At 43.3% G+C, this 27535-nt stretch overlaps 2 protein-coding genes across 3 annotated transcripts in view; one reads left to right on the forward strand and one right to left on the reverse strand.

Moving 5' to 3' along the window:
- Window positions 1–26193, reverse strand: PIGM (phosphatidylinositol glycan anchor biosynthesis class M). Of its 2 annotated transcripts, none has more exons than XM_072152903.1 (6): window positions 26016–26193; window positions 24105–24416; window positions 11929–12488; window positions 10595–10853; window positions 1625–1726; window positions 1–385 (listed from the first exon to the last, which is right to left on the reverse strand). In XM_072152903.1, the coding sequence occupies exons 2-6, from the start codon at window positions 24300–24302 to the stop codon at window positions 215–217; spliced, it is 1290 nt and encodes a 429-aa protein (XP_072009004.1). In that variant the 5' UTR covers window positions 24303–24416; window positions 26016–26193; the 3' UTR covers window positions 1–214. The 2 variants fall into 2 exon arrangements, with proteins under 2 accessions (XP_072009004.1, XP_072009005.1); XM_072152904.1 differs by lacking the exon at window positions 26016–26193 and adding an exon at window positions 25799–25923.
- PDCD6 (programmed cell death 6) overlaps window positions 26008–27535 on the forward strand; it is a 41885-nt gene continuing 40357 nt past the window's right edge. Inside the window, exon 1 of the mRNA XM_072152905.1 lies at window positions 26008–26261. Coding sequence (XP_072009006.1) covers window positions 26200–26261 — 62 coding nt within the window. The 5' untranslated portion in view covers window positions 26008–26199. The remainder of the gene's footprint in view (window positions 26262–27535) is intronic.

Consider the following 27535-nt stretch of genomic DNA (forward strand, 5'->3'; position numbering starts at 1 on the left):
TTGACTTGCCATATTTCTCTTTCCACTGAGATACCAGAAAATTCCTGGCTGTTTAAAGGTCAGTCCTGGTTTCTTTACTAGTGAGTTATTAGACATATTTTTATTATTGGTAATGTTAAAGTGAATTAGTGAAACAGTCACCAATTATCCAAATTCCTCACGGAAAATGCCCCAATAAAACATAATTCACAGCAGAAGGTATGTAGCACAAATGTTACTGTTGTTTATTTTTTCTCACATTTCCTCTATGGACACTGTAGCCCATAATAATTTGGGCAAGAACATAACTATTTACAAAGAGGAAAGCCAATCCTGCCAGCCAAACAAGTATGAATGTGTTGAGCCCTTCAAATTCCAGAAAGTAGGCTGAAGCTAGCCATAATGCCTGCAAAACAAGGAAAATGTTATTTTTCACATCTTTTTAAAGCTAAATCAAGGCCGTGTCATGGAACCTTAGCATAGCATAGTTATTCTCATATACCTAAATTGACCAGACTGCTGTTCAAGGCAAATATCTTGGTTATAACTAGAGAAAACCCAAAGTGTCCCCCAGGACAATTATAGCCATGGCTAGGGGCAACAATTTGCCGAATTGGCTGCCAATCTGGCAATATGCTCAGGTCACGCAGACTAACCTAAACGGTAACGTCTGGTCTGCTCATCTCTTGTTATAGTTCCTCCTCCAGCAATCGCCCAAAGCCTTTCGAGATGTGGTGTGGGCCATTTTAACACATGAATGAACATGGTATGAGGTGAATCGTACCATTGTAGCCCTGGCTGTATATTTGGGGTCATAGTCCTGCTACAAGATGACCTTATGCCCCAATCAAATCTGTTGCACCTCTAACAAGTTTTCCTCCCGAATTTCTGTGTTGAATCCATTTTACCATCAACTCTGACCAGCACCCCAGTCCCTATTATTTTTTTTTAAACCTAACCTTTATTGCACTGAGTTTTGATGTGTTGTTAATGCATTAGAGAAACTCACATATATGCATTTTGACCTAAACGCATCACTAGAATCATATCCTAGTAGAGTCCTACTTTGCTTTGCTTAGTTGGTCTAGTTTTCTGCACCACAATATTGTATTTTTTGGCACACAGACAAAATAACCTGAGTTCAAGAAAATTTAAAGTGAGGCCATGCACCCTTTTCAGACACATATTAAAACTGTCTAAAAATGTTCCAAAACCCTCAATAAATATGGCGCATAGCATTTCTTGTTGTTCGAATTGATACATCACCCCCATGTTACTAAATGTTTTATTATACTGGTTAAAATGCAAAGGTGTTTGGTGTGTTCCTTTAGTATGAGTATGTGTATTGCGTGTCAATTATGTATCAATTGCGTGTTATGGGTGTCTTGCTTCCAGGTTTTTGTCTGCATCCATCTTTTTTTCACATCCGCAAAAATAAAAAAAAAATAAAAAATACGGGTGAGGGAATGATTTGTCACTTGGTAATGCAGTTTAAACAACGTGTGACCGCAACCTGAAATGACCTCAACTACTAGCAGCATAAATGGCATGGACAAGCCTCTCTCGTTTCAACATCTATATCTTTTAATGAAGACATTAAAAACTTATTAACATCTTATTTATAAAAATGTGGGTATTTAGTTACCTGTCCACCAAACCATAATGAAAGAAGAAATGCACTCCGCTGCCAAGATATCTTCAGACCAGGCATAACCAACGGCAAAAGGCAAAGGTACCACAGGAAATACTGAGGAAAATACCAAAGCAATTATTAAAGGGATTATCAGGGCTTCTATATAATAGAATAGGTTAGTAGTAGTTGATGAAGGGACTGCAATCCATTCCTATCACAGTTGTACACTACAGTACACATTGCTCCTTGCATAGTGTACCAGCCACCTTGTGGTAGAATGACTGCTTCTTCTAACTTGGCTTTTTGTTTTTTGCATTTCCATTTCTTGTGTCATTTGGAGGGCACCGAGAAAGCCATATCTCCTTTATTTTTTGGGGGTCGGCATGATCACAGGGATACCAAATTAAAGGTTTTATTGCGTTTTAATACATTTTGAAAAAAATTTTACCTGTACAAAAACAAATTTCTTCACTTTTTCATCTTTTGACACTTATAACTTTTCATACTTTGGAGTACAGAGCTATGTAAGGTGTAATTTTTTTGTGAGATGAGCTGACATCACTGTAATACTGATCTTATCACTTTTTATAAAAAATTTTGTGTTACAAATTAGCAAAAAAGTGGTGTTTTGGACATTTGGGTGCAAATTTCTGTTACGGAGTTTAGCACTGGGAATGACTTTATATTTTGATTGTGAATTTTGGGACAACGCAATGCCTAACAATGTTATCATTATATATATATTACACTCACAGGACACTTTACTAGGTATTCCATGCTAGTAACGGGTTGGACCCCCTTTTGCCTTCAGAACTGCCTCAATTCTTCGTGGCATAGATTCAACAAGGTGCTGGAAGCATTCCTCAGAGATTTTGGTCCATATTGGCATGATGGCATCACACAGTTGTCGGCTGCACATCCATGATGCGAATCTCCCGTTCCACCACATCCCAAAGATGCTCTATTGGATTGAGATCTGGTGACTGTGGAGGCCATTTCAGTACAGTGAACTCATTGTCATGTTCAAGAAACCAGTCTGAGCTTTATGACATGGCGCATTATCCTGCTGAAAGTAGCCATCAGATGTTGAGTACATTGTGGTCATAAAGGGATGGACATGGTCAGCAACAATACTCAGGTAGGCCGTGGTGTTGCAACGATGCTCAATTGGTACCAAGGGGCCCAAAGAGTGCCAAGAAAATATTCCCCACACCATGACACTACCACCACCAGCCTGAACTGTTGATACAAGGCAGGATGGATCCATGCTTTCATGTTGTTGACGCCAAATTCTGACCCTACCATCCGAATGTCGCAGCAGAAATCGAGACTCATCAGACCAGGCAACGTTTTTCCAATCTTCTACTGTCCAATTTCGATGAGCTTGTGCAAATTGTAGCCTCAGTTTCCTGTTCTTAGCTGAAAGGAGTAGCACCCGGTGTGGTCTTCTGCTGCTGTAGCCCATCTGCCTCAAAGTTCGACGTACTGTGCGTTCAGAGATGCTCTTCTGCCTACCTTGGTTGTAACGGGTGGCGATTTGAGTCACTGTTGCCTTTCTATCAGCTCAAACCAGTCTGCCCATTCTCCTCTGACATCAACAAGGCATTTGATTTCCGCCCACAGAACTGCCGCTCACTGGATGTTTTTTCTTTTTCGGACCATTCTCTGTAAACCCTAGAGATGGTTGTGCGTAAAAATCCCAGTAGATCAGCAGTTTCTGAAATACTCAGACCAGCCCTTCTGGCACCAACAACCATGCCACATTCAAAGGCACTCAAATCACCTTTCTTCCCCATACTGATGCTCGGTTTGAACTGCAGGAGATTGTCTTGACCATGTCTACATGCCTAAATGCACGGAGTTGCTGCCATGTGATTGGCTGATTAGAAATTAAGTGCTAACGAGCAGTTGGACAGGTGTACCTAATAAAGTGGCCGGTGACTGTATGTATATATAATATTAGTTCTAGAAAGGGGGGTAATTTGACCTTTTAAACACCTTTTAATTTGAACACCTAGTGATGTTCACAACAATTAAGATAATTTTAACCCGTACTTTACATTGTTACTCAGTTTTATTGCTGACACTCTCAAAAATCACAAAATTCTGACATTGTACTAACAAACTGACACATAGAAAGAGACAGGAGATGAGATGCCACAGAAGCATAAACAATAGAGACCGATAGACTTTTAACCCCTTCCCGACATTTGACGTAATAGTACTGCATCGCGGGAGGTGCGTTCCCGCAAAATGCAGTACTATTACGTCAAGCTTCTGGCCCCGGCTCCTGAACGGAGCCGGGGCCAGAAGCTGCGGGTGTCGGCTATATGTTATAGCTGACACCCGCCTCTAACACCCGCGATCGGAGAGTTCTCCGATCGCGGGTGTTAACCCCTAACACGCCGCGGTCGCGCTGACCGCGGCGTGTCAGAGGCATTTAAAGTTAATTAAATGCGAATCGGACCCCCCCCCGCGGCACTTACCGGGGGAGGGTCCGCTCCTCCGATCGCAGGGACTGCCGGTGCCCGGGGCTGCGCGATCCTCCTCTCGGTGCCGGGTCCCTGCCTCCTGGCAGGACCCGGCTGTAAGACACTGGGCATGCGCAGCATGCTCAGTGTCTTACATTACACAGTGCAATACATCTGTATTGCACTGTGTAACCTGTAAAAAAAAGCTTGAACAAGTGATCAGAAGATCACTTGTTCAAGCTTAGATGTCATTAACTGTAAAAAAAGGAAAAATAAATAAATAAAGGTTTTTTACAGTAAAAATAAATAATAAAAGAAAGTGAAAGTCCCCCCAAACACCACATTTCCCTTTACACAAGTAATAAAGTATAAAAAACACTAAATCACGAAAAAAACCCACTTATTTGGTATCGCTGCGTCCGTAACAATCTGTACAATAAATCCTAATCATAATTGGACCCGCTCAGTGAACGTGGTAAAAAAAAAAAACAAAAACTTGCCAAAAATTAAAACTTTTTATCAAATTGCTTTACAAAAAATGTTCTAAAAAGTGATCCGAAAAAGTTACAAGCACCAAAATGATACCGATAAAAAGAGCAACTTGTCACGCAAAAAATAAGCTTACAACCAGCTCCGTAAACCAAAAAATACTATAATTATGCCACTATAAAAATGGCAATACTAAAACAAATGCAATTTTTTCTATTCTAGTTTTCCTTCAATAAAATTGGACAAATAAAAATAAAACTATATAAATGAGGTATCACCGTAATCGTAGTGATCCGTAGAATAAAGATAATATATTGTTATGCTACAGTGAACAACCCCCCAAAAAAATGCTAAAAATCCAAAACAAGAATTGATGATTTTATTTTCCTCCACACGTAAAAAGTTAATAAAATTTCTTCAATAAGCTAAAAACCCACTAAAATTAAGTTTTTTTTACAGTGCATCTCGTCTCGCAAAAAATAAGCCCTTATTTGTCTAAATTGCTTAAAAAATAAATAAAGATTGTATAGCCTATTCCCAACGAGCGTTGTTATAAAACGGTGCGGCGGGTAGTGACTTTCCAACACCGGTCAGGGTAAGACGGCGGCTGTTCACTGATCGGGGTAAGACGGCGGCTGTTCCTGACAGCCATCCATCCTGCCCCATGGACCAGAAGGGTTACGTCCCCCCCACACACCCCCAGTTTATTATCGCTGCTACTGGCTCATCAATTCAGACGAGCCGATAGCAGCGAATTTACTTATGACGTCAGTAATACCGGTCACCATGTCTGTAGACACGGTGATCGGGGCAGGGTGGCGGCTGTTCCTGACAGCCACCAATTTTGCCTTGCGGTCCAGAGGGGTTTTGTTGCCCCCCTCTGTCCATGTTTGCCGCTATTTGCTGGTCGATATGGTCCAGCCAAAAGCAGCAATATTCGTCACAATGGGCATCGCTAGGGTGAATAAGAGCAACACTTGGCGATAATTTCCCTACGAAAAACCAAGATATGGTACAAAAGTGCGGGCCGTGCACATTGTACAGATTACGCTGTACAACTCTTACGAGCTGTTCCAATGTGCATGTCCTGCCGTATCATTTCTCTGTTTTCAAGAGGAAGATATTAGGACACTAATATTGGGACAAGAAGGACGGGGCCCCAGTACCTCTGGTTTAGATGTTCCAGGACAGCATTTTCCCGGTGAATTCTGCTGCTTCTAATGGTAGGACTCAATAAAGAGTCTGTTCCAAAAGAGAAGTTAGGATGGACACTACATACTACTAAGAGACCTGCGACAACTCCAGAGTGACAAAAGTTTAGTTGGTCCCCTGGTATATTCTACCTCCTTATACACTAGACATTCACAATTCACGCCCAACCTATTGTGAATTAATTTCGGTAAAATGAATAATTGTAACAACTGTTATGTCCCGTTGCTCCCTATACCCCTCCATTATTTCATAAGGGGCGCCACATAACGGGCACTGAACTTTCCAGAAATAATTGCAATTTCCATCTTGGACTCCATTGCACATCATATTTGGAAACCACCTATATGTTCAAAATGCTCATTTCACCACATGTATTACACTACACCACATATTACACCTTGCTATATTCCCCAAGGGGTGTACATTCAACAATTAGGGTCACTTTTCGGGTTTTCCTCTGTTTTGGTACCACTACGTCTCTCCAAATGTATCCTGACACATGTGAAGGATTTCTTACAAATTTGGCCTCTAAAAGACAAACATCCCTCTTTTCCTCTACTGTGCGTCCATAAAGCATTTTATATGCACATGTGGGGTACTTCTACACTCGGGAGAAATAGTTTTACACCTTTTTTGGGGTTATTTAATATATTATCCCTTGTGGCTTACATAAATTAGGGGTAAAGTGACATTTATAGGAAAATTTTCACCTTTTTAATGATTCGGGCCTAATTGGATCATTCACCTGTAGGGGCAAATACATATATTACACATTGCAAAATTCTCTAAGGGGTGTGCATTCAAAGATTAGGGTCACTTTTCGGATTCTTATCTGTTTTATACCACTAGGGTTCTCCAAATGCATGTCAAACATTTCTGTCAAATTTGGCTTCTAAAAGGCAAACATTCCCCTTTCCTTTTACTGTGCGCCCATACAACATTTTATATACACATGTGGGGTACTTCTACACTCCAGAGAAATAGGTTCACACATTTTGAGGGGTTATTACATTTTTTTATCCCTTGTGGCTATATAAAATTAGGAGTAAAATGACCTTTATAAGAAAATGTTCACCTTTTATCTATTTAAGTCCTAATTAAATCAAACACCTTTACGGACAAATACACATATTACACCTTGCTAAATTCTCTAAGGGGTGTGCTTTCCAAAATGGTGATACTTGTTGGGGTTCCCCTCTGTTTTGGTACCACTACGGCTCTCTAAATGCATCCTGACATATGTAAAGGATGTCTGTCAAATTTGGCTTCTAAAAGGCCAACGCCCCTCTTTCCCTTCTGAGCTTCACTGTACCCATACAACATTTTATTTGCATGTGTGGGGCAATTTTATACTCGGGAGAAATGCTAGTACACATTTTTTGGGGTTGTTTCACCTTTAATGCCTTATGGGATACAAAAATTAGCCGTAAAAGTGACTTTTTGGGGAAAATGTTCACCTTTTTCCTTTTAGGGACCTAATTGAAGCAAACACCTGTAGGGGTAAATACACATATTACACCTTTCTGAATTCTCCAAAGGGTGAACTTTCCAAAATGGTGACACTTGTTGGGGTTCCCCTCTGTTTTGGTACCACTAGGGCTCTCCAAATGCATCCTGACACATGTAAAGGATGATTGTCAAATCTGGCTTCTAAAAGGCCAAAGCCCCACTTTCCCTTCTGAGCCCTACTTTGCACCCATACAACACTTTATATGCAAAAGTGGTGCAGTTCTGTGCTTAGGAGAAATAGTTTTACACATTTATGGGGTTGTTTCATCTTTTATCCCTTGTGGCTTACAAAAATTTGGGGTAAAAGTGACTGAGAAAATTTTCACCTTTTTTCCCTTTTGGGGCCTAATTGAATCAAACACCTGTTGGGGAAAATACACAAATTACACGTTGCTAAACTCTCCAAGGGGTGTACTTTCCAAAATGGTGTCTCATGTTGAGGCTTTCCTCTGTTTTGGTACCACTATGGCTCTCCAAATGCATCCTGACACATGTAAACTTTTTCAGCCATATTTACCCTGCAAAAACGAAACAACGCTCTTTCCATTCCAAGTGCCCCCCTGTGCCCGTACAGAAGGGTACAGTGACAAAATGGGTATTGGCATACTCAAGAGGAATTGCCCTCAACATTGTAAAATGCATTTTCCTTTTTAACCCATTGTGAAGGTGCAAATTTTAGTGTTCAATGAATCTATAGTAAGATAAAATTACATTTCTCTAATTTCACTTTCATTTATCTTTCACGCTCATGAAACGCTCAAAGGGTTAACAAAATTCCCAAAGGTTGTTTTGAATATTTTGAGGGGTGTAGTTTCTAAAATGGTGTCATTTGTGGGAGGTTTCTGTCATGTGGGCCTTATAAAGTCACTTCTAACTAAATTGACCCTCCAAAAGTAGGTTTTGATGATTTTCGTGAAAATCTGAAAAATTGCACCTAAAGTTATAAGCCTCCTAACATCCAAAATAAAGGAAAAGATGTTTGAAAAATGATGCCAAGTTAAAGCAGACATATGGAAAATGTTAGTTATCAAGTTATTTTAGTGATATGACCAACTTTCCAAAAAGTAGAAAATTTTGAATTTGGAAAACATTGTTTTTTTCAAAATTTTTGCCAAATTTCAATTTATTTCATAAATAAATACTTAATATATTTATTAAATTTCTCAACCAGCATGAAGTACAATGTGTCACGAAAAAACAATCTCAAAATCAACTGGATATGTTAAAGCGTTCCAAAGTTATAACCACTTAAATAGACACATGTCAGATTTTAAAAAATGGTCCGTGTCAGGAAGGTGAAAAGTGGCTTCAGCGTTAAGGGGTTAAACTTCCATCTCTGCATACATCTGTGTTCTTATAGATATGTGCCTGCATCCCGCTTCCCCCAGATCACTTATCTCCTTGTAGTGTGTAGTTTGCAGCCCCTCTCTCTGCTCATCACGTGCTGGCAGGAAGTGAATCAGTGAGTGTCTGTGAGCTCCGTGCAGCGGCCATGGTTACAGGCTCAGAGCAGAAAGACACAAACTCAGCAAGCATGGCAAGCAAACTCAGCAAGCAAGCATGGTGACCCGACCCTAAAGTCAGAAATTAGAGTTGTGTCTAGGGATAACTGAAATTGTGTACAGCAGGACTGATAGAGACAGATTGGACTTGTATCTGTGAAATGCTGCATGTTTGTTAATAACAGCGAATTAGAGAATGTGTTTGTTATTTTATTATCATGAGTACATATAAGAAACTTGTCTTTGTGGGAATACCCCTTTAACCCTGGGAAGTCAGATAGCTCCTAACATATAGTGTAATACTACTTTATTGCAGTATATAGAGAACTGGCTAGAGATCTGTAAAAGTGCGCCACTGGTACACTGTTACAGCTTTGAAGCAATGACTGGACTTGAAGTATTATAAAGACTTTAGGCTGTCATGGCAACTGATCGTCAGTCCCCAATGACATCACATGGAAGGACGTTTAAAGCCAATGTGGTGTCGACGTTAGAAGTCAAAGGGTTAATGCCCGCAATTGGTGCCACCCTCCTTGTAAGGAGAGTGCTTAGCTCGTGAGATAGGAATGCGCCCTGAAGACACAGAGAGGAGAGAGAACCATGTAAGGTCTTTTGAACTCTGTAATTAAATTACCTGTAAGGAGTCAAAAAGGTTGAGAAGAGTCAAACCATTCTGGTTTGTATGTCCAACATGTGTAATGCTGATTCTCCCAAAATATAAAAGGACATCATTGTGATTCTTTCCATGACCAGGATATCAAGTTGCTGGTGGTCTATACCACTACCACTTCCTCCCAATAACTGTACTGACAAGATTTCTGATTATGCAATGCAGACTTTTGTCCCACAAGCTCCTAGATGACTTTAAGTGCTTCAATTCAGACTCAAATAAAATTAACATATCCTTTATGGGGATAAGACATAGTAGCAGACTGCTGCCTATTACCAGATCCAGGACAATTACTACATAAGATATTCCTAGATACCTCTGAAAATAAGACAGCAGATTTTTTTTCCTCTGAAAAAATGGGTTACGGCTTATTTTCAATCTTTTTATTTTTTCATGAACAAAAATCTACATTTATTCAAATATAATCATATCTTCGTCATAACGGAGTCCTAAATTCCATCATGAATTTCTTGTGACTATTGTCGTTAGAACCAATTTCTCATATCTAGTAACGGCACTCTTCTTGTTGTCCATTTTGGTCTTTTAGCACACTGCATTTGTCAACTCTTCCTTCACCTTCTCCATGCTGCCTTCAACTGACAGGCTCGAGGGAGGTGGACTTTGGGCCACATTTATCACAGCTTGTATACCTGTAAGCCTGTGCTTAAGGTCAGACCTGGTGTAGAAGTGCCCTAAGCAGTGCAGAACAATGTTGCAGTGTGCTGTCAGCCACCTGATTAATTAGGAGGCCGGTGCCTCCTTATAGTTGCAGCTGGGGCACCATCATAAGCTGGTGCACTTAGTGTCAGCCTATGATTACTGTGCCCCTTTATCTTCTAACACTCCCTGGCACCTAGAAACAAAGTTCTTATGTCATAAAGATAAGATTCTCCCCTTTACGTCTAGATGCCACAGACATTCACGGTTACAGTGGGGAGCGTTGTTATATACCGCTCCCCCTCCCGACTGGAACTTTAACATTAAATATCTCAGTTTATGAGGAACCTACAAACGTGTGTGATATTTAATGCTGCCCTCTTTAAATTGACACCAATACAGTGTTTCTGTAACAAAGATCTTCTTCAGCCATGTTATGTTAGAATTAGGTTTGGCCATGATTGTAGCTTACCTGAGATGTGCACACTTTATTGAAGCTCACAAAGATAGTGGTGTGCAGGAAGCAGCAGAAGGTCAGGTCTTTGTAATAGGCTATGGAAACAAAGGTGAGCAGCAATATCTGAGGTAGAAAGGCCACAAGGCCAATGATAAAGCTCCAATCGCTTTCTGCAGTGAGGTAAAGCATGTAGAAGTATGGCGAGAAGTTGTGTCGGATATCTCTCCGGGTCAAGTGATAGAGGTAAGTGTGTTCAAGGAAATCCCAGCCATAGCTGCAATAAACAAAAAATAAAGTCAGTAAGGTTAAGCTTGTTTAGGGCCATGGACTGCAGAATGCAGGTAAATATATTACTCTTGCGCATTACAGTGTGCCAAATAAAACAAAGAAAACCCCAACCACAGAGCTTGAAAACACATCTGCCAACGTAACGCAACACAATAGTAGACCGCTGGCTCAGCCATCAGCCAATACTCTGCAACTACACGAGCGGCTGTCTCTTCTAAATGGACGAGGGGAGTAAGCTAATGCCAGGGTCAACTTACCACCCTGGGAATACAAGTCAACTGGGCCCTGCAAGAGTAACATTAACCCATAAACATCGATAGCCAGACCAAAATCTAATACCTAATACCACCTGGTTTGAATGAAGGAATAAGCATTGACCCTAGGTGGACTCATACCTTTATCAAGAGGTACCAATAAAAGGAATACATAATCTGAGGATTTAAGAGTCATTAACTGGTAAGAAGAAGTGAGGTACCTTATACAACAAAGTTCTAGGGAGTAGGTAAACTAGTAGCATATGAACTAGCAAGTGTCATCTGTATTTTATTTAGTGTATATACCATTTTATATAAATTATATTAACTGTTGTTATATATGAAATCAGTGTATTCAAGTTATCCATCTATAGGTTTTGCTTTGACTTTTGGGGAATGACCCAGGTTCCTGAATACGGAATAGCATTGGAGTCATTGAATACAGCAAGCTATTTAGGTTAAGCCCATAATTCACCCTGACCTAGATACACACATTGTTTAGTCCCATTTTATAAAAAAAATGAATAAAGCTTACTATTGAACAGATCAGGCTTTAGCCTTAGTTGATTTCACTTTGTTACGATTAAATCCATAAAAAGAGCATTTTCACATGTAGATATATGGTAACATTTGCCATACAGAACTGTGGAGATTCTTGTGTTGCAAAACCTTTTTTAGGCTGTACAGAACACTGTGGTGGACCCTGTTATTATGAACAAGAGCATCCAGGGACAAAATGCACGGTATACCTTTCCTAGGTAGTCTATGGGTGACATATGCACCTTTAACCGGAGAAATAAACCTTACCTATGATAGAAGACAAAACTCAGTATAAAAAAGGTCAAACTGGAGACAATTCCAAAGCTTAGAGTGTCCCAATTGAGGAGCCGTAAGAAGAGGTCCCAGGAAGTTTTAAAGAATTTCAGTAGCCTTCCATCAGCTTCGTGAGGCTTTTTTCCCTCGACTGCTGTTGCTTGTAGTGACAATAAAATGGGCAATATATACGTTACAGGATAAATCTTCATGTGTACCGAGAGACCATATAGAAGTGCAGCCTTCATGAGGGAACGCTTTCTCACATAATACAAAGATGATAAGACAAGGACAGCCAAGAGCGATTCTGCATTGCCCCTGCTGGATACTGCCATCGGCAATGGGTTAAAGAGCCATAAAGCACTATACTTGCAAGCATTGTGGCTATGGAGGCCTTGGAGGGTGAGGAGTCTGTGGATTAGGAATGCGGCAATTAAATCACAAGACACAAACAAGAACTTCCCAAACACTTCTGCAACATAGATATTTGGCGTTAACATCCAGGCGATTATTGGTGTGTAACGATATGTTGCTCTCTCATAAGGAGACGATCCCTGAAATAAGAGATGAGGAACTATTACTAGCATTATACATACAGTATCATAACCCACAATGGAGCATGTTTCAGTTAAAGAGGAACCAAATTCATATGAAGGAAAAGTTAAACTTATTATGATCTTGTTGTATGTCCAATAAGTTCTAACTATACCTGTTAGTACTTGGTTTTCAAAGCTGTTCATAGACCTAGGTCACTTGGCTTTCAAATACACACAGCGTTTGCTGTTTAACAGAGGTCTGTAGGATCTTCAATAAGATTATCATAGACGCTTTGGGGGATATTTATCAGGGAACCACACCAGAGGACTGGCGTAGGAGCCCAGAAATAATCACAATTGGTACTGAACAGCCAGCAACTGTGATTATTATCCACTGGGGAGTGGGCCAGGAGAATTAGGAGGCCTAAGCCTCTTGATATATCTGGGGGTGATTCAAGGGTGATGCTCTTTTTTTAAAGAAAATCTACCATCAAAATCAAGCATGGATAGTGACACTCACACATAGATCCAGGCACTGTGACTGAGGTAATCTTCCATGGCCTCCTTCCTTCTAAAATTCACTTTTAAAATTATTAGGCAGAAGGGTTGTTGGGGTATTTCCCTCCGTGCCAGGGCAGCCATCAGGAAATTCGGGGCCCCATACAGCAAAAGTGTCTGGGCCCCAACACACCCCAAAACCGAACAAGCCTCCTGCCCCCCGCAGTGACCTTTCACAAACAGGGTTTGAGGCCTGTTGCTACGACAAGGCACACTCTTCTGGTAGATTGCCAATAGGAGTCATACTTTTGGTCAAGTATATTTATTATAGTGCAAATATGGCATCAAAAACTAAAGCATGGTGAACAGTAAACATATAAAAGTGTTTAACAGACAACATATAACAAATATAACAAATGTGTACTGCGGCTGTAGCTCCATGTATGGCTGTGTACTGCTGCTGTAGCACCATGTATGGTTGTGTACTGCCCCTGTAGCTCCATGTATGGCTGTGTACTGCCGCTGTATAAAGACTATATACTATAGAGACAGGGCCTCCCCCCCCACCCCAGGATAGAAATAGGGCCTCATCCCCCACCCCAGGATAGAAAAAGGGCCTCATCCCCCACCCCCACGATAGAAAAAGGGCCTCATCCCCCACCCCAGGATAGAAAAAGGGCCTCATCCCCCACCCCAGGATAGAAATAGGGCCTCATCCCCCACCCCAGGATAGAAATAGGGCCTCATCCCCCACCCCAGGATAGAAATAGGGCCTCATCCCCCACCCCAGGATAGAAATAGGGCCTCATCCCCCACCCCAGGATAGAAAAAGGGCCTCATCCCCCACCCCAGGATAGAAATAGGGCCTCATCCCCCACCCCAGGATAGAAATAGGGCCTCATCCCCCACCCCAGGATAGAAATAGGGCCTCATCCCCCACCCCAGGATAGAAATAGGGCCTCATCCCCCACCCCAGGATAGAAATAGGGCCTCATCCCCCACCCTAGGATAGAAATAGGGCCCCCCCCCCCACCCCAGGATAGAAATAGGGCCCCCCCCCCCACCCCAGGATAGAAATAGGGCCTCATCCCCCACCCCAGGATAGAAAAAGGGCCTCATCCCCCACCCCCACGATAGAAAAAGGGCCTCATCCCCCACCCCAGGATAGAAAAAGGGCCTCATCCCCCACCCCAGGATAGAAATAGGGCCTCATCCCCCACCCCAGGATAGAAATAGGGCCTCATCCCCCACCCCAGGATAGAAATAGGGCCTCATCCCCCACCCCAGGATAGAAATAGGGCCTCATCCCCCACCCCAGGATAGAAATAGGGCCTCATCCCCCACCCCAGGATAGAAAAAGGGCCTCATCCCCCACCCCAGGATAGAAATAGGGCCTCATCCCCCACCCCAGGATAGAAATAGGGCCTCATCCCCCACCCCAGGATAGAAATAGGGCCTCATCCCCCACCCCAGGATAGAAAAAGGGCCTCATCCCCCACCCCCACGATAGAAAAAGGGCCTCATCCCCCACCCCAGGATAGAAAAAGGGCCTCATCCCCCACCCCAGGATAGAAATAGGGCCTCATCCCCCACCCCAGGATAGAAATAGGGCCTCATCCCCCACCCCAGGATAGAAATAGGGCCTCATCCCCCACCCCAGGATAGAAATAGGGCCTCACCCCCCACCCCAGGATAGAAATAGGGCCTCCCTCACCCCCCACCCCAGGATAGAAATAGGGCCTCCCTCACCCCCCACCCCAGGATAGAAATAGGGCCTCCCTCACCCCCCACCCCAGGATAGAAATAGGGCCTACCCCCACCCCAGTACCGACCGACAGACATACACACACACACAGAGGACCTTACCGTGTTCAGCAGCCGCGGGAACGCGCCATCTCAGGTGCAGGCGAGCACAGGAGCAGGAAGCAGGCATCGGGCGCCGGGACCACGCGGCCACCGCCGGGAGCTCCGGGGCCGTGCAGGGGTGAGAGCGCCGGGGCCGCGCAGGGGTGAGAGCGCCGGGGCCGCGCAGGGGTGAGAGCGCCGGGGCCGCGCAGAGGTGAGAGCTCCGGGGGCCGCGCCGTCATGGGAGAGTTGGGAACTCGACCGCATCGGAGCACCGGGACTCGGCACGCGTCAGGGCCCACCGGAGGATTCTCCGGTACTCCGGTGGGCCAGTCCGACGCTGTGTGCAGCACAGACCGCTCCAGGTTTTAGTGGGCCCCTGGGCGACAGAGCCCTAGTGGGCCCCTTTATGGGCCCCCCTTCAGTAGTCACACTGCCCCCCTCCCCCGCGTGGACACATCCCCCCTCCTGTATACACACTGCCCCCATCCTCCTGTATACACACAGCCCCCCCTGTATACACTCTGCCACCCTCTCCCCCTGTATACAGACTGCCCCCTCTCACCCTGTATACACACTGCCCCCTCCTCCTGTATACACACTGCCCCCCCCCCTGTATACACTCTGCCACCCTCTCCCCCTGTATACACTCTGCCACCCTCTCCCCCTGTATACACACTGCCCCCTCTCCCCCTGTATACATACTGCCCCCTCTCCCCCTGTATACACACTGCCCCCCTCCTCCTGTATACACACTGCCCCCCTGTATACACACTGCCCCCCTCTTCCTGTATATTCCCTGGCCCCTGTAAGTCTCCCACTCACCTCACTGATGCAGGTCTCTCTGTGTTGTCACTGCTCTCCCCGGCAGGTCATGTGACCATGACGTCATCGCAGGTCCTTCAGTCTCCTATGCAGCAGCTCCTGCCGGGGAAAGCAGTGAGTGACTGCAAATGCTCTCATAGCGATCTGTCCAGAAGACACAGATCGCTATGAGAGACACCCGACACTGCTACAATTGATCTGGGGGCCCGAGTGGGCCCCTCCAGTACCCCGGGGCCCCGGCACTAGTGTCTTAGAGTCCGGGCCCCATAGGGCAGTACCAGTTGTACTGCCCTATCGGCGGCCCTGCTCCGTGCTGTAGCTTCACAGGGTTTAACCGGTTAAGGACCGGGCTCTTTCCTGCTTTTTCATGTCCATTTTTCACTCCCCACCTTCAAAAATCTATAACTTTTTTATTTTTACACGTAAAGACCTGTGTGACGGCTTGTTTTCTGCGTAACAAATAGCACCTCATATTGATGGTATTAAATATTCCATGCCATGTACTCGGAAGCGGGCAAAAAATTCCAAATGCAGTGAAAATGGTGCAAAAGCGCATTTGCGCCATTTTCTTGTGGGCTTGGATATTACGTCTTTCACTGAGCACCCCAAATGACATGTCTACTTTATTCTTTGGGTCGGTACGGGGATACCAAATTTGTATAGGTTTTATAATGTATTCATACATTTACAAAAATTTAAACCTCCTGTACAAATTTTTATTTTTATTTTGCCAACTTCTGGCGCTAATAACTTTTTTATACTTTGGTGTACGGAGCTGTGTGTGGTGTCATTTTTTGCGAAATTTGATAAAATTTTCTATGATATCATTTTTAGGACTGTACGACCTTTTGATCACTTTTTATAGATTTTTTTTATATTTTTCTAAATGGCAAAAAAGACTTTGGGCGCTATTTTCCGTTACGGGGTTAAACGCATTGAAAAACCGTTATCATATTTTGGACGCGTCGATACCTAATGTGTTTATGATTTTTACTGTTTATTTATATTTATGTCAGTTCTAGGGAAAGGGGGGTGATTTGAAATTTTAGGTTTTTTAATTATAATTTTTTTTTAAACTTTTTTTAGTTTTTATTTTTACTATTTTTCAGACTCCCTAGGGTACTTTAACCCTAGATTGCCTGATCGATCCTATCATATACTGCCATACTACAGTATGGCAGTATATGGGGATTTTCCTCCTCATTCATTACAATGTGCTATCAGCACATGGTAATGAAGGGGTTAAAACAAAATAGCGAAATACCATGGAGACGGATCGCCGCTTCCCCGATGACGTCTCGGGGAGCGGCGATCCCAAGTGAGATGGCGGCGCCCGTGCGTCGCTATTTTTTTGAGGCTGCCGGCAGCTTTGCCAGCAGCCATCGCAGTGATAACACCCGCGATCAGTGCTATCGGTGTTACCGGTAAGCCTTTGCTGCAATATGCAGCAAAGACTTACTGGCTATGGAGAGGACTCAGCCCGTGAATACATGGCTGGCGGTCGCGAACTGGTTAAAGAGGACCTTTCACTACCTCACTTATAAGGGGATTAGCTACATAGATTCACTGACACTTTGAATTTTCCTTCTAGCCCCCACAGTTGCGGAGTTATTAGTCCCGGGATTTGACCATGATAATCTGTGTTTAGTCGGAGAGGAGGAGCTGGAACTGGGGGCGTATGTTATGCTAATCTTCTCTCATACTGTTAGTAGTGAGCTGTAATTTCTCTATGTGCATCTAAAGGCTATGTTCACACAAATCCTAATATTCTGTTGACATTGCTTTTACAAAAATGCAATGTTACAGGCATTGTAAACACGCGAGTGCAAACAAGACATCAGCGCATGCACCACAAAAGCATAAGTGCAATGCAAACAAACGCAAACGGCATGTAAGTGTAGAGGCAAATGTGATGGCACGGAACTGTAAATACGCAGTAAACGCAAGTGTGGTTCATGTAAGCATAAACACAGGTCAAACGCGACAAACGGAAATGCCATGTAAACATAAAAATCCTAAACGTGACGCAAAGGCAAATTCCACGTAAGCTTAAACAAAAAGCAAATGCAACATAAACGGAAACATGACAAATGCCGCATAAGCGTAAAGCAAATGCTGCGTAAACGTAACGCAAACGCCACTTAAGCATAGCACAAACGCCACATAAGCGTAAGGGTGCTGGCAGACATGCCGTCTTGGCTGCGTTTGCAAACGCAAACCAAGCCGCACCCACCAGGACAGCCTGCAGCCCTATTGGATTGGCGTTTTTATGGAAGCGCCTGTGATCGGGAACAAGCCGACAGTGTTTTGCGTTAATTTAATGCAAAACACCGGCGTCTCGTTCCCGAATGCAGCCAAGACGGTACGTCTGCCATCACCCTAAATGTGACGCATACAGCATGTGAGCATGAAGCAAACGCTGTGTAAACGTAACGCAAATGCAGCTTAAGTTTGAAGCAAACGGCGCATAAGCGTAAATGTGACACAAATGCTGTGTAAGCGTAAACATGACGCACACATTGTGGAAATGTTAACATTAGCGTAAACTAGACACAAACTGTACATAAGTGTGACGCAAATGAAGCGCGTGATCCATATAGCGCATAAGCGTAAATGAGCCGCAAACACAGCATAAGCATAAACGTGACGCATTCACAGTGAAAGAGTGACGCAAACAGTTCATAAGAGTAAATGTGAAGCAAAGGGGAATGTGTGTGAACACATCCTTTAGATCAGTGGTTCTCAACCTTTCTAATGCTGTGACCCCACAATACAGTTCCTCATGCTGTGGTGACCCCAAACCATGCAACTCGCAGTAAAAACACAATAAAATTGCGTCTCCGATGGCTTTAGCCGACCCCCGGTTTTGGTCGTTCGACCCCCGCTGGGGTCCTGACCCACAGGTTGAGAAGCACTGCTTTAGATGAACATAGAAAAAAAAATCACAGCTCAATATTCATAATAGCTTCTCTGACATTGCCTGCCACTGATTGGACAATATGAGAGAAGATTAGCATAGCACACGCCTCCAGCTACTCCTCTCTGACCAAACACAGATTATTATGGTCAGAAACTGGGAAGACTGTGCAGGAGCACTTTCCCCCCCACCCACAGTGTGAGATTACATCAGACAGAAGGAGGGGGAAGTCCTGAAGCAGGGGAAAACAGTGTAACAGCCTATGAAGCTACAACAAGGAGAGGTTCTTTAGCATCATTTTAAAAGTTGATTTATGAAGGAAGGAGGTAATGGATAACAAATATAAAATTACCACAGTGACGGTGCCTGGATCTATCAGTAAAGGTACCAGGCTTATAGTGCCTCAGTTTGATGGTAGATTTTCTTTAAGTATACTGCACAGAACACCTCCAGGGAAAGATGTAAGTACAAGATGGTTAGAGATTAACATAAAAAAACCCTGAAGGTCTTCTGATTAACAAACCTTTTTATTAATGTATATCTCTTCCTGCTCTATAACATGCTGCCTGTAGGGGATTCTTCAGACAATGGGGTCATTTATCACTTTTTCCATATTGTGCATTTTCCTGAAGTCTTTTCTTTGCTTTTTGCACCCTATTTGTCTTTTTTTCTTAAATGCTTTTACAATTGTGCTTTTATAGGCACAGTCATGACTGCGTTTTTGCACCCTCTCTATAAAGGTGCATATGCCGAATGGAATCCATTAAGGTCCCACAATTATCGCATCCCCAGGGTTGTTTGCAGAGCAAATTTGCAGGAGAAGCCAACACTCACAATTGGCATGCTCAGCTGCTGCGTTTCTCGGGCGATCAGCCCGCCCCATGTGCGCTAGCAGCGCATTACGGACGCGATGCTAGCGGAACGTGTGAACGCGCCCTCAGGAATGTATGAAGAAGGATTAACCCCTTAAGGATGCAGCCATTTTGTAGCTTAAGGCTTAACCCGATTTTTTGGATTCCGACCTGCGTCGCTTTATATGGTTATAACTTTGAGCACTGTTACTTATCAAAGCGATTCTGAGATTGTTTTTTCCCCCACATGTTGTACTTAATTTTAGTGGTAAATTTTGGCTGATAAGTTTTGCGTTTATTTTCCAAAAAAGAAAAAATGATGAATTTTTTTGAAAAATTTGCCATTTTCGTAATTCTAAATCATTGCGTTTTCAGGCAGATAGATTTACCACCTAAATAAGTTGCTGAATAACATTTCCCATATGTCTACTTTACATTTTCATCATTTTTGAAATGTCTGGATAATTTATTTTGATGTCACGCGGCTTACAAATCGAATAGCGATTTTCCGGATTTTCAGAATTGACTATTTTGGGGATAAATACAGTTTTGAATGAAATTAAACATATTTAGCATCAAAACCCCCTATATAACCAACCAATTTTCTGCACCCCTCAAACTATCAGAAACAGCTTTTACGAAGATTGTTAACCCCTTGAGATCTTCATAGTAATTGAATCAAAATGGTGGTGAAATTTAGAATGGTCCAATTGTGTCGGTTATACGTTCAATTAGCCCTAAAATTTACACATTTCCAAAAGATAAAAAGAGAAAACCCACCATACAATTTGTTCTATAATTTCTCCCGAGTACAGAGACCCCCCCACATGTGGACATTACTTGTGTTATGGGGGCACAGCGAGGCGCAGAAGGGAAGGAGCACCCTGCAGCTGCCAGGATTTTAGTTTCCTCATTGGCCCCTTTTGTAGGCTATAAAATTTTACCTTTTGCGTTATTTTTTTTTTTTTTATAATTCCGTTTATTGAGGACAGACAGCAAACAGATCATTACATAGGATGGCAGCATTGTACATGTCAATAAAGAAGACCAGCACATGAAAGTCACGTAAGCTTAACAATAAATTTTACAAACATAACCAATCCGCTTGTCTGTCATTTTGTTTAGAAAGTTAAAACAAGCTGTCCCAGATGGTCTCCGGGAGAGCAGCAACAGGGTGTAAGAAAAATAGGGGGCAAACTAGGGGGTGTTGGGGCCTTTAAGCAGGATATAAGAATTAGAGGGAAGGAAGAAAAGGAGGGGGAGGATAAGGGAGGGAAGGGAGAGGGGAGAGACAGGGGCATGGCCCGTCCAGGAGGGGTACGTTACCTTCAAGGTTTCACAGTAGCTCCCTATATTCAGGAGACTGTTGGAATTGAATCCAAGGCAGCCATGTCTTATGGAATCTTTCATATGTACCATGGACAGAGGAGGTCAAGTTTTCCATGTACATAAGGTCGTTAACTTTGGTCACCCACATAGCCATTGTCGGTGGTGCCGTCTGTTTCCATAGTAGTGGAATGCAGGCCCTCGCAGCAATGATAAGGAATCGGACTAGGGACTTTTTGTATCGGTGTGAAGACATCTCGCAGTGATGGAGAAGGAAGAGAGAGGGCTCTAGAACAATCGTCTCTCCGCATAGCGTATTCATTACTCGCCCCAAATCTCTCCAAAACGTGGAGAGTTTTCTGCAAGACCAGAAGGTGTGAAGGAAGGAGCCTTTTTCTTCGCCACATCTCCAGCACGTATCAGGGACCTGTGGGAAAATTGTGTGTAATCTGGTAGGAACTCTATACCACCGTGTAGCCCGCTTCTTGATATCGAGAGCTGATAGTCGTGTGATGGCAGAGCTCAAAAATCCTGTCCTTTTGTTCCGGAGTCAATGAGATGTTTAAATCGTCCTCCCATTGTCTGAGGTACAAAGGACCTGGATCATTTGGGGCCTTTTGCGTTATTGGGGCCATGTGATGGCATTTTTTTTGCGGGATGAGATGCTTTTTCCAGTGTTACCATTTTGGGGTTGGTATCCCCTACTGTTGAAAATTTAGGAACTTTTTTTTGAAGGCAGGAGTAGAAAAGCATCAATTCTGTACTGGATTTTTTACTTTTTTTTTTTTTTTTTTTTGGTGTTCAAATAATCATGTTATCTTTATTTTACGGGTCGATACGATTACGGGGATACCAGACATGAATAAATTTGTCAAATAAAACCCTAATGTGGGGAAAAATCTATCATTTTTGTATTGCCTTCTTCCAAGTGGCATAATATTTTTACTTTTTTGGCTACGGAGCTGGTTGATGGCTTGTCTTTTGCAGGACATGTTGTACTTTGCACCACTATCATTCTGGAGTACATATGTTTTTTTGATCACTTTTTATAGCATTTTTTGTGGGATTGAATAGGTAAAAATCATAATTTTTGGAGGGTTTATAACAGTTTTTTTTTTACGGCGTTCATCGTACGGGTTCAATAATGATTTACTTTATGAGTTGTTACGGACGCGGTGATACTATATATGTGGGGTTTGTGTTATGATTTAGACTTTTTTTTATATGTTTTGGGGCTTTTTGGCATTTCTATTGATTTCTTTCTTTATTTTTTATTGAATAACTTTTTTTTTTTTTACTTTTTCCAGCATGGGACATGAACAAGCAATCATCTGACTGACTGATAGCCGATGCCGGTTCGGCTCAGATTTTGAGCTGAACCAGCATCGGCTCAGCGTCCGATATTGGACACTGAGCATCAACAGGTTAAAGGGGTATTTCCATATTATTATTTGAATAACGAAAAGTTATACAATTTTCCAATATACATTGCATCAAATCCTCACAATTTTCTAGCTCTCTGCTTGCTGTCATTGTTTACTTCCAGTGGACAAAAATCTGGCCATGGTCACACAGGTGCATGGCTTATTATAGATTTGTGTCTACAGGAAGTAAACACAGAAGCTTCTATAGCAGGACAGCAAGCAGAGATCCTGAAAACCATGAGGAATTGATACAGAAAGTATGTTGGAAAATACCAGTTTCAGGGCACTGTCCCACGTTGCGTTTTGGCTGTGTTTACAAACGCAGACCAAAGTGCACCCACCGGGGCAGGTCGCGGTTCAATCACATCAGTGTTTCTATGGAAACGCCTGCGATCGGGAACGAACCGCCCGTGTTTTGCATTAAAGTAACACAAAACTTGCTTGTTTAAGCATGGTCTCCTTTGGTGTGAATTAGTGCCCATAAAAGGGGCAGATACGGTGCATACATCTGGAAAAGCACAAAAGACAGAGTGAAGTCAGCGAATAAAAAAGGGCGCAAAAAAGGAATTACACATGAAAAAGACGCAAAAAAAAAAAGAATTGATGAATGAGGCCCAATGTGTGTACTACGTGCTGCCATCCAAAAGGGAATACAGTGTAATGTATGAGATGTATCAAAACCTTTTCACACTATGAGGAAAAAATCTGCTGCAGATTCCTCAGCAGATGATTCACAGCATGCTCACTCCGAGGCTGACGGCACACTTGGCGTTTTTTAAAACGCATCAGTTTTTGACCAGTTTTAATTAAGATAATTGGTAAAACCTTTCAAAGACGGATGCATTTTCAAAAAAACGCAAGCGTTTTTCAATGGACTGTTTAAAAACGGGCCAAAAACGGGTTCATGATGCCACACCTGGCGTTTTGAACCTGTTTTTGGGCCATTTCGGGGGCCAGTCTGTCAAAAAACGCATGTGTCAAAAAGCATGCATTTTTGACAGGTTTGACCAATTATCTTAATCCAAACTGGTTGAAAACACATCCGTTTAATGGACTGCTTAACAGCGGCCTAAAAACGCGTTCAAAACGCCACGTGTGCCATCACCCTGAGGGCGCGTTCACACGTTGCGTTTTGACCTGCGTTTTCATTGCGTTAGAAATATACAACAGCTGAGGAGGGGTGATTTGCCTAATTACATCACTGTTAACATTTCAGTTTACAAAACACATCGTAAACGCGACATTAACGCATGTGTTAACAACGCGTTAACGCATGCGTTAACATTGCATTTACAAACGTAAACGGTAATATAATTAGGCAAATCACCTCTCATCAGCTGTTGTATATGCGTTTCAAGCGCAATGAAAACGTGACCAAAACGCAAGGTGTGAACGCGCCCTAAGGGTGGTGACACACATGGCGTTTTTAGTAGTGCGTTTTCAGATCGGAAAAAACGCATGTGTTTGAATTAAGATAATTGGTCAAACCTGTCAAAAACGCATGCGTTTTTTACGATCAGAAAACGCCGTAACTAAAAACAGCCCAAAAACGCCATATGTGTCACCACCCTTAGGGTGATGCCACACGCGGCGTTTTGAAACTGTTTTTGATCCGTTTTTGAGCAGTTCGTTAAAAACTGCATCCCATTTTGATAGGTTTGACCAATTATCTTAATTAATTTTCTAAAAACACATGTGCGGTCGGGCCGAGGACCGCCCCCTGTGCGCTAGCGTCGCGTTATGAACGAACGCCTAGCGGATCGTGTGACCGCGGCCTAAGGGTGCAGTCACACATTGCGTTTTTAACCTGTTTTTGGTCCGTTTTTAAGCAGTCCGTCCAAAAACACACCTGTTTTTGAAAACGCATCCGTTTTTGACCAGTTTTAATTAAGATAATGATTGATTTCTGTTTTGAAGCTCTAAGGAAGGTACAGATGATAGTTCTTACCTGTGTGATATATCGTGCAGCATCTGTGAAGACATGGTAATCAATATCTGTGTATTTCACCAACATTGTGCGGTCTTGGTAAACTCCATAAATTATAAGGATCATTCTAAGAAGAAACGCAACTAAAAACATAAATGGAAGTGAAGATAAAAAGTTGTGAAGTATCTTCCTAAATGCTGTGGTCCCTTCTGTTGCCATGTCAAAGATTGTCTATGATATGTAAAGTAGCAGCTGCACATAGTATTATCACTCAGAATACTTGCTAAGTGATGAGGGAAGAACTCCGGCCGTCTTATTCATGACTTTGTTTGCCTAGAAAAAAAAACAATAACACTTTACTAAACAAAAATAATAATGAATGTTCTCATATCATTGGGATATATTCATGATTGATGATGATTACCGTATATACTCGTGTATAAGCCCAGTTTTTCAGCACAAAAAATGAAAATGAAATGCTGAAAATCCTCAACTCGAGCCCAGTACTAAAAAAAAAAAAACGTACCCTCCAGTGGCCCCGATGCGCAGCGCTGCTCCCCCAATGTCAGCGCGGCTCCTCTTCTGTCTTCCGCGCCTGTCTTCTTTCTTCTGTATCAGGCTGCAGGGCGCGGCCATGTTTCTTCTCAGCCGGCGCATAGTATGACGTCAGCAGCGGCCGCAGTATGCGCCTGCCGTCCAGGATGAAACATGGCCGCGCCCTTCGGCCTGATACAGAAGAAAGCAGACAGGCGCGGAAGACAGAAGAGGAGCCGCGCTGACATTGGGGCTGCCGGTGGGTGAGTATATAAGTTTTTTTTTTTTTTAAATATATATTTATATATACTACAGGGGGCAGGCTGTATACTACACGGGGCTGGCTGCATACGACTGGGGGCAGGTTGTCTGTATACTACTGGGGACAGGCTGGTCTGGCTGTATACTACTGGGGGCATGCTGGGTTGGCTGTATACTACTGGGGGCATGCTGGGTTGGCTGTATACTACTGGGGGCAGGCTGGGCTGGCTGTATACTACTGGGGGCTGGCTATATACTACTGGGAGCTGTCTGGCTATATACTGGGGGGGGGGGGGTCTGTGACCAATTCCGCCCTCGGCTTATACTCGAATCAATAGGTTTTCCCAGTTTTGGTGGTAAAATCAGGGGTCTCGGCTTATACTCAAGTATATATGGTAGTTTCAGAACTTTCTGCAAACCTATCTACATTGTTTTTTTTTTTTTATAACACATTAGCAAAGCAGATCAGAGCCAGGCTATAGGTCTGCTAAGTTCACAGTTTTTTTAAAATTATTTTTAATACAAAAAACATTCTATTGAAAGTTTAAGGCCGGCAGCACATGTGGCGTTTTGAGCCAGTTTTTGGCTGTTTTTAAGCAGCCTGTTAAATGAAAATGACTGGTTTTACCAATTATCTTTATTAAAACGGGTGAAAAACGTAATGCGGTTTTTTTACGGACTGCTTAAAAACGGCTTCAAAACACCATGTGTGCCGCCAGCTTTAGGGCGTGTTCGCACGTTGCGTTTTGGTTGTGTTTTTATTGCGTTTGAAACGCATTACAACAGCTGATGAGAGGTAATTTGCCTAATTACATTACCGTTTATGATTGTTAACGCAATGTTAACGCATGCATTAACAAAACGTATGCGCCAGTGCGTTGTTAACGGGTCTAACTAGCCAAACGCATTTAAAAACACACCTTGTGACTTCACAGACAGGGCACATTACAATGGGGAAGATTAAGAATCCTGCTGCACAAAGATATTGCCTTCAACAACCAATCAGCGTCTAGTTCTGGTTTTCAGGGCGCTCTAAGCAGAGCTTTGATTGGTTGCCTGCACTTTTCACTAGCGGGATTTACATTGGACCCTCAACATATCAGGAAGAGCTAAATCTTCCCTGTACTCTGTACTCACCGCTCATAGCGAACAACCCACACAGGACGTGAACGGGGCTTATCCCGCTGAGGGCAGTGGGGGCGGGTACTACAGGAGGGGGAGCCGGGGCACAGGAGTGGCGGTGACACCTTCCGGGTCGCGGCTGACAGGGACTACACGTACATAGGAAGAGCTAGTGCCTGACAGGGCGAGCACAGTAGCCATGGCTTACCACTACCAGCAACGCGGACAAGACCAGACCTTCTTAATGAACGTCTTCCGCAGGTGAGTGGCGCTGCCCGGCAAGTATGTAACAGTGTGGCAGGCATAGCATGTCAGTGTGTAAGATGCGTGCCAGGCATAGCATGTCAGTGTGTAAGATGCGTGCCAGGCATAGCATGTCAGTGTGTAAGATGCGTGCCAGGCATAGCATGTCAGTGTGTAAGATGCGTGCCAGGCATAGCATGTCAGTGTGTAAGATGCGTGCCAGGCATAGCATGTCAGTGTGTAAGATGCGTGCCAGGCATAGCATGTCAGTGTGTAAGATGCGTGCCAGGCATAGCATGTCAGTGTGTAAGATGCGTGCCAGGCATAGCATGTCAGTGTGTAAGATGCGTGCCAGGCATAGCATGTCAGTGTGTAAGATGCGTGCCAGGCATAGCATGTCAGTGTGTAAGATGCGTGCCAGGCATAGCATGTCAGTGGGTAAGATGCGTGCCAGGCAGAGCATGTCAGTGGGTAAGATGCGTGCCAGGCAGAGCATGTCAGTGGGTAAGATGCGTGCCAGGCAGAGCATGTCAGTGGGTAAGATGCGTGCCAGGCAGAGCATGTCAGTGGGTAAGATGCGTGCCAGGCAGAGCATGTCAGTGGGTAAGATGCGTGCCAGGCAGAGCATGTCAGTGGGTAAGATGCGTGCCAGGCAGAGCATGTCAGTGGGTAAGATGCGTGCCAGGCAGAGCATGTCAGTGGGTAAGATTTTGCTATTAACCTCTTCCTCATAGGAAAGCTTTGTCCAGGGTCCACCTTGTACAGTGGTTGGGCTTAGTATTGCAGCTCACTATTCACTTGTATAGGTCTGAGCATCCAACAGGCCTCTCTACAAATGGATGTAGCATGCCACTGCTCTTTGCAGTTTATGGGACTTCTAGGGCAGCAAAAATTTTCCTCCCTCATGGTATCAGGTTGTTTACTGCATTAATAATAATAATAATCTTTATTTATATAGCTCCAACAAATTCTGCAGCGCTTCACAAATCAATGGTGAAGGCACCATCAATCGCCATATCCAGATCTTTGCATTCTTTAATAAGCATTGTTACACTACTTTTAGCATAGTTGGAGGTTGTATCCAATGTGAATATTTTAATCTCTCTACTGTCAGATGGCCCTTTATTGATCAGGAAGGGTGAAAGGTGGTCTGTAAGAGAGGACAGTGGTTAAACTAAATGTAGCCTCCAGAACACAATGGGCTGCTCTTTGTGTAGGGCTCCTGTAAATCATGATGGACACAGGTATGTTTGGCTTCTTTGCGTGTGTTGTTGATGTAAACAATGAACAAG

The sequence above is a fragment of the Engystomops pustulosus genome, chromosome 5 (genome assembly GCF_040894005.1).
Source record: "Engystomops pustulosus chromosome 5, aEngPut4.maternal, whole genome shotgun sequence".
Taxonomy (NCBI): domain Eukaryota; kingdom Metazoa; phylum Chordata; class Amphibia; order Anura; family Leptodactylidae; genus Engystomops; species Engystomops pustulosus.

Excerpts from the sequence above, each read along its gene's own strand:
- PIGM (XM_072152903.1), bottom strand. The coding sequence starts at position 24,302 with ATGGCAACAGAAGGGACCACAGCATTTAGGAAGATACTTCACAACTTT. Across the intron at positions 12,489-24,104 it reads CTGCACGATATATCACACAG|GGATCGTCTCCTTATGAGAG; the intron begins GTAAGAACTATC and ends CTCTTATTTCAG. Across the intron at positions 10,854-11,928 it reads AGTTTTGTCTTCTATCATAG|CTATGGCTGGGATTTCCTTG; the intron begins GTAAGGTTTATT and ends TGTTTATTGCAG.